We start from the raw sequence: 8,016 nt of genomic DNA, 5'->3' as shown, positions 1-8,016 counted from the left end.
ACTGTAGCCCACCAGGCTCCTCTGTCCTTGGAATTTTCCAGGCAAGAATGCTGGAGAGGGTTGCCATTTCCTTCTCCAAGGGATCTTCCTGACCCTGGAATTGAACCCATGTCTCCTGCTTTGGCAGGCGGATTCTTTACCACTGAGCCACCCGGGAAATCCATTATAGTGTCCTAAGAAAAGGTTAAATCCCAAGCTGGAGAAACCTAAGAAGAAATGAATAATTTGAAAATAACTCATAATTCTATTTACAGACAACCACTGTTAACATTTGGTGTATCCTTCTAGACATTATTTTGTCAAATTGAAAAACTACTGTATAGTAGTTTTGCAACTTTATATATGCTTTTTTCTTTTGGCTCATGTTACATCATAAGCATATATTATGACAGATTTCCCATGTACAGTCTAATTTTTAATCCAGAGGTGAATTAAAATTACCTAGATACTTACAGAGCATTTGTTGGTAGCAGGCTGAAAAGTATTGACTCAGATATGTCAAAATACAAAACAGAAGCAAAGCTCTAGAAGCAAAACTAAATAATCAACCACCAAGGGGGAAAAAGCTGCACATATATTTGTGTGCAAAAGACCACATATTTACATTGGCTTTTTAGTCATCTTTTCTCAAACAAGTGTTCACAAATTGTCTTTAAGCACAGCACTCTGAGAGCTGCTTGTTGAGTCCAAACTCACTTGAAATATAGTAGGAAATGAGAATTCATAAAAGCATTTGGAATTAATGTTAAACTCAGGGAGCTTAATTAAAAAGTGTGTGAGTGTCACGGAAGGGCCCAGTTTATTTCTGTCTGGGATTTTTTTTTTTTTTTCTCCAAGATAGAATGTGATGTAAATTTTACTTGGATAGAGAAGAACTGTTCTTATTACTAGAAACCTGGTAAATTATATGACTAATTTGTGATCTCAAAAGCCAAACAAATGTAGGACAGGCTTTGGGTTTGTTTTTTGGGTGGGGGGAGTCCACTGGGATCTTAGTTCACTGACCCGAGATCAAACCTCGGCCCTGGAAGTGAAAGCACCAAGTCCAAACTCCTGGACTCCCAGGGAATTCCCAGGACAGGCTTTTATTATTATTTCAAGAATATTTATTAATATTTATCTATTCATTTGTCTGCACCGGGTCTTCATTGTGCCATGTGGGATCTTTGATCTTTTCATTGCAGCCTGTGGGATGCAGTTTCCTGACCAGGGATCAAACCCTGGGCCCCTGCATTGAGAGCACGCAGTCTTAGCCACTGGACTACCTGTGAAGCCCCATGCTTTTCTTGTTGAGGGATATCCATGAATCATTTATATTTGCAGTTGTTTTACTTTGTTTGCATTTGCCCCCGTTAGTCATAAGACCTTGAGACACTTAACTTTCCCAGTGCCTCACTTTCCTTCCTATCTGTACAATGAGGATAGGGATAGGACCTACTTTATTTGGCCACTGTGGGAATTAAAGGGAGAAATGTATTTAAAATGTTTAACACAATGCCTGGGACTTATGAGCTGCTTAATAAACGTTAGCTGTAGAACTAATACCACTATATCATTCAGGGTGACCTCCCCTACTTTCCCACTGGCATCTAATTCTTGAAACGTCTCCTCTCTCTTCCAGCAGAAAGGGCTTTTTGAGCTCTGATGGCAGTTTGTGGCTGTCCCACTTACATAAGAACTTAATACTTTTTCCTTTAGTTACGGGGGCATGCAACTCTCTCCTTTACTAGAATGACACAGTTTTCTGAGGTCAGGATCATGCTTTATTCATCTTTATAACCCTAGTTCCTGGCACATACTAAAGCTCAGTAAATATTGAATGAGTGCTTTTATGAATGTTGTGGGTGTACTTTTGCAGACATTCATTTAGATTGTTCGTGGCCTTGATTATATTCACCCTATTCACTAATGCAGATAATCACGAATTAAACATTTGTTTTGTCATGATTTGGTTATTTGTTGCTACATAATAAACTATGTCAGAGCATAATGGCTTAAAAGGCTTGCTTAGTGTTCTGGGGACTGACTGGGGCTCAGCTGGGCAGTTCTCCTGATTTTGCTGGCAGCTCTTCTGTAATTGCAGTCAGATGGCAGCTGAGGCCGGAATGTTCAAGATGGAATATTTACTTACCTGTTTGGAGCCTAAAGTGGTAGCAGGGCTCAGCTGGAATGCTGGCGTGGCTGGGCCTGGCTGCCAGGCCCTCTTTCTTCCTCCCACCCCTCACACTTTCCTCCCCCGCCTCACACTTTCCTCCCCCCTCAACTTGGTCTCTCAAGAAGGATAGCCATGCTTCGTAAATGGCAGGGCCCCTGAAAGTGCAAAAGCAGAAGTTGCCAGGTCATCTTAAGGCTGCAGCCTGGAGCCAGCACAGTTCAGCTCCTGCCTGTAACGATGCACGGATGACTGCATTGCTAGTCACCGCCCAGCCTGTATTCTCACCGAGAGGTCTCTACGAGGATCTGAGTGCCACAAGGCATGGTTTATGGTTCCCTGGGGCCATTAATGTAACAGACTGCCAAATCATATAGTAAAGTTTTCCTTTTGAAAGTTTAGTAAGCGTTTTTTAAGAAAGCCTAACTGTAAGAGAGACAAGAAGGAAATGTAGCAGCGCTTTTGAGTCCATACATGAAGCAGACAGTTCAGATTTTCTGCCACTTGACTGGCTTTGTGACGTGGGCAAGTTCATCTCTCTGATTCCTGTAGGTCACTCACCTACAGATGATTTCTTCATGGGGTTGTGGTAGAATTTAAGTGAGAGCACGGCTATAAGTACCTGGTACACAGGTGTTCGGTAAGTGGGGACGGCTGCTATATTGTTATTATTGCCATTATTATTACTATTATTATTAATGACTTATGTCTTGGTGTCAGTGTGAAGACAAAGAGCTAATCCTGTGAACCCAGAGGGAACATTTTGGTTAGCTTCTTCAATTTCAGTTGATTACTTTGTATCTTTGTCTTTTATTTTTGATTCCTATGTTCTTGTTAGCTAATCATATTTAAAGCCAGCCTCTAATAATTTTAGTTTCCTATAAGCAAAACAGTTGGGAGTATAAATTCTTAGATTAAAGTTGGAGGATAAAAATTCTTTTCTTCTGTAGTCATGAAAATCCATGGTTTAGAGGAGATTCCAGTTACTTCATTTCCTGAAACACAGGCATGTTATATTATAGACAGAGCTACTATATATTGCCACTTAAGACCAGAGATGTCTTAAATCAGATTCTACACAGGCTCTTTGATATTTTAGTAGCTAAGCTCTAGAGCAAAATCAGTATCAGTCACTATTGTCTTGGAGGGCTGTGAAGTATCTTTTACTAGGGTTTTGTATGGCTTTGTACTGTTACATAAGCTTATTCACTTTTTGAGAACTTCTGTAAAACTTTAAAAGTTGCTTTGGAATTAAAATCAACTGCAGTGAAAAGTTTGTAAATTTTAATGGTCTGTTATACTAGAAGTTTTAGTAGAAAATTGGTTCTGAATATTGTTAATCAATATAAATAATGTATATTACATTTCCTTTCTGAGACCTTGAGTTATGTATCATTTGTATCCTTCTTAAATTTACTTTGTTACAAATTGTAACAGTTGTTTTGCCCTGAGTGGTTGTCTACCACACCTTTCCTTATGCAAGGACAAGAAATACACATTGTGGCAGGAAATGTCTTCAACCAATCACTTAACTTTACAGGTTTACCAGAATGCCTTAAAACGGATTCTGGGGGACTTCCCTGGCAGTCCAGTGGTTAGGACTGTGCAGTTCGAATGCATAGTGTGTGTGTGTGTGTGTTCCCTGGTTGGGGTAAGTAAGGTCCCTCATGCCACATGGCCAAAAATGAAAAAATAATTTAAAAACAAACAAAATGGGGTCTGTACGCACTAAGCAGCTTGGTGCCTGGACAGACCGTGAACCTTTGAGTCATGCTGTTTTCTGGCACCGGGAGGCTGTGGGGAAGTTTTTTGGCTTCTTTGAGCTTTTTCTTCAATGTAGACAGTACAGACCCACCTCTCACAGTTGGGATGAGTGAACAAGCTAACAGTGAGCCCACTGGACCATGGTGCCACATCAAGTACCAAGAAATTCACTCAGCTGTGAAGTCCACATTTTAAAATTAGTTGTGTAAAAGCCCAAGGAATGACCTTGATTGGTTACATGATTCGATTAAAGGTGACTGTAGCTTTGAATTAAGAGCTATTTCTGGGAGAAGAAACTGGTGCCAAGGAAGTGTCAAGTTTGAAACAGTGGTGGTCCAGGATTTATGAGCAAAAAGGAGTCACATTTACAATGAAATGAGAGGAGGTGAGTTTGGAAATGGATTCTCCCTTCTCAGGCCCTCTCACTGCTTTGTGTTCACACATTTCCTTTTTTTCTGAGGTTCTGAAACAAAACAAAACGTAGTGGGGCTCTGCAGCAGCAGCAGGAGCTTTTGAATTCTTTCTAAAGAGGAAGTTGACTTTACCCAACCAGTGCACTTCCTGTGTGTGTGGTATCCGTTAGGGAGAGATGCAGGACCTCCTTGGTACAGCGCTCGACTGCAGAATTTCCTCTTGCTGGTGGCGGTGGGGGGTCGAACTGTATTTCAGAGCTCCAGTTTGTCGTCTTCGTTTATCCTGGTATCTGTGAGGTCTGTGTGAATCACCTTGTTACCGTTGCAGGTTCTGATCCAATAATTCGGGATAGGACCTGAGATTTTCCATTTCTAACCATATTCCAGGTGAGATGTATCAAAATCCTAAGGCATTCTTTCCCTGGTTCTTTTTGAAAGGTTTTAAACACATACATGGGGTGGGGGGGCTTCTCTGGTGACTCAGACGGTAAAGAATCTGCCTGCAATGCAGGAGACCTGGGGTCAGGAAGATCCCCTGGAGAAGGTAATGCCTACCCACTGCAGCATTCTTGCCTGGGAAATCCCGTGGGCAGAGGAGCCTGGCAGGCTACAGTCCATGGGGTCACAAAGAGTCAGACACTGCTGTGTCCGACTGACACACACACACAAACACATACACGATTAACGTAATTGTAATGAACAACACTTAGTTGCTAGTTTTTACGTATGTTAGGGCCTGATTCTCAGGTACCTGATCCCACAGTTGGGTGATGTGCTAAAGCAAGGACATTTTTAATATAACCCTCTTATTTTTTTAAAGTTCTCTAGTAACTTTACAGAGATTAATAGCAATTAAACTTGTTAGAATTTCTTTGTTCTTTATGATTTAAGAAATTATTTCACTTACTGCACAAGCAGCGTTGTAACACGTTAATGTTGAAAGGAGAAGAAATTGTTTCTACAATCTCCCCAGCCAATCAAACCATTTTTTCGCCCGTATTTCTTTGTAGCCCTTAGATGTGGGCATTTTTTGTTTTCACATGCTCGTGAACATTTCTGGGTAACTTTTTTGTTCTTAATGGTTTTATTTTTTTGGCTGTGCTGGGTCTTCATCGCTATGGGGGCTTTTCTCTAGTTTTGGGGAGTGGGGGCTACTCTGTAGTTGCAGTGGGTGGGCGTCTCAATGCAGTAGTTTCTCTTGTTGCTGAGCACAGGTTCTGGGGCCCACGGGCTTCAGCGGTTGTGGCTCCCAGGCTCTAGAGCACAGCCTCCGTAGTTGTGGTGAACAGGCTTAGTTGCTCTGCAGCATGTGGGATCTCCCCTAATCAGGGATTGAACCTGTGTCTCCTGCATTGGTAGGCGGATTCTTTACCCCTGAGCCACCAGGGAAACCCCTGGGCAACAATTTTGTATTCTGGTTTTCAATTTTAGTGTTAGAGAATAAGTAGAAAGTTTTCAAAATTTCTCTGTTACCTGTTGAAATATTGGGCTTTATCCACATTTTGATACATTCTTTTCTTGGTGGATTTCTCTTAGCCTTCAAATGCTCTTTCTAAGATCAAGTTAGCAAAGGGTTAGGGTAATATAATATGTCTTAGGAAATTAATATAATATTTGCAAAGTACAGTATGAACTTGGTTATGAAGTTGGTTAGATAGCATCACCAACTTAAAGGACAGGAATTTGAGTAAACGCTAGGAGATAGGAGAGGAAAACCAGCATGCTGCAGATCATGGGGTTGCAAAGAGTTGGACACGACTTAGTGACTGAACAACAACAAAATGTGAGCTTGCTTAAATTCAGCTGACTAGTGTATAGTTAGAATTTTCCTGTTAAGTGAGAAAAGGTGAATTGTGTGTTATCTGTATGCTTAAAAAGACAATCAGGTGTCTGTACAGACAGCTGACTTGTTTTCAGAATATCTGTGAGATGTAAGGATTTTTCTGTCATATCTCCTAGAACAAACCATTCTTAATCTGGGCTCTGAGGATCGAGGGTAGTGTGTCTCAAAGCATGGGCTGCAGAGTCACAGGTGTGCTTGTGAAAAAGGAGGACTCTGCCCGTCGTATGTTCCCCTGACCCCTTCTCCAAGCTAGTTCTGGGGTGGAGCCTTGCTATCTAAGCTATAACAGATTGTCTGATACGTGATTCTTCTGCAAACCAAGTTTCAGAATTACTGCTCTGGGCAAGCTGTGGTTGGGATCTGAGGGACTTTGTAATCTCTGATATTGAATCAGTTTCTTTTTGGTAGGGATTATTCATTTTTTCTGGGAAGGTCTATAAACCTCTCATTGAAATTCACAGAGGACCGTGACTCAAAGAGGATGACGTCATTGTCCCAGAGGTGTGCTTTGAACATCTTCTGCTTCCTGTGAACCTTTTGGATTGTAAATAAATTCTTAGTTTTTTTTTGTTTTTTTTAAACCATAATGAGGGCATTTTGTCCACAGTGTTGTTGTTGTTGTTGTTTTGCACTTTTTAAAGCTATCATTTCTTTTCTACTTTTCAGTGAAATGAATTTTTTTTTTTTGGCGGGGGAGGGTGGGCCTCATGGCATGTGGGATCTTTGTTCCCTGACCAGGGATCAAACCTATGCCCCGCTGCAGTGGAGGCATGGAGTCTTAACCACTGGACCGTCTGGGAAGTTCCAGTAAAATAAATTTTAATCTCTTCCTAATCTGATTTTTTTCTTTGGCACTGAAACATTACTATTTCCGAAAACTGCTTTGTGGAGATAATATTATTGCTAATGTTTATTTATTGAAAGCAACAATGTGCCGATTATTTTACCAAGTGCAGGGCGTAGATTATTTAATCCACAAGCAGCTCCATCGGGCGAGCGTAATTATCCTCATTTGAAGAACAAGGGCATTGAAGCATGGTGTATTTAATTATTAATAGCCTAATCCGATTGACCTCGTCTGTGAGTGATGGGATCAGGGTGTGAGGCTGTTCTGTCTCACCTGAAGGCAAATACTGAGCAGGTCTGCACAGATGAATCACATTTGGTTTACCAGTGACTGGAAGGTGATGTTGGGGTAGTGCCTTGAGATTATTATGGGTGATGCCTGTGGATCAGCCTTTCCTAGAGACTCTGAGTTTTTACGTTATTTCGTTTCAGATCAAGGAGAGTGCATCCCAGACAAGAGATGTCCTCAAACAGCATTTTAATGATTTAAAGGGAACGCTTGCAAAGCTCCTGGATGAGCGATTGGTGACCCTCTTGCAAGAGGTGGACACCATTGAGCAGGAGACCATCAAACCACTAGATGACTGCCAGAAGCTGATAGAACACGGAGTTAACACTGCAGAGGACTTAGTCCAAGAAGGTGGGAGTCCAGGGAGCCTGTTAAATGCGGCCCATTCAGGTCGACGTTGTGCTGGTTTCCCAGGGCACCAGCAGGCTTCCTGCCATCTCTGGGTGCTTAGGCTGTTCGTACCTTGGGAAAGTTTGTGATAATAGGATAACAGGGGTACAGTGAGGTATCCTAGGGTAAGTTGCAATTCATGTACTAATTATAGTAATTTACAGAACACAGTAAATGATCTTTCTTATGGTTCTATGATAACAGTCTCTCATTCTTAGTTAACACAGCAACTTTGCGATCATTTTGAATCTGTTCACGTAGTTTTCAAGGGTGTTGATGATTTAATTCCACTGTTATTTTTAGAAGGTTAAGGAGTAGG

General features: G+C 41.4%; 1 protein-coding gene across 1 annotated transcript in view; it reads left to right on the top strand.

The window, feature by feature from the left end:
* Nucleotides 1–8,016, top strand: part of CRLF3 (cytokine receptor-like factor 3) — a 52,425-nt gene that overhangs the window by 18,812 nt on the left and 25,597 nt on the right. Inside the window, exon 4 of the mRNA XM_010861698.1 lies at nt 7,451–7,658. Coding sequence (XP_010860000.1) covers nt 7,451–7,658 — 208 coding nt within the window. The remainder of the gene's footprint in view (nt 1–7,450; nt 7,659–8,016) is intronic.

This window comes from Bison bison, unplaced genomic scaffold (genome assembly GCF_000754665.1).
Source record: "Bison bison bison isolate TAMUID 2011002044 unplaced genomic scaffold, Bison_UMD1.0 scf7180017864472, whole genome shotgun sequence".
In the NCBI taxonomy this organism is placed as follows: Eukaryota; Metazoa; Chordata; class Mammalia; order Artiodactyla; family Bovidae; genus Bison; species Bison bison.
Note: the sequence above shows the minus strand (reverse complement) of the source record. Positions and strands in the feature narration are given on the sequence as shown.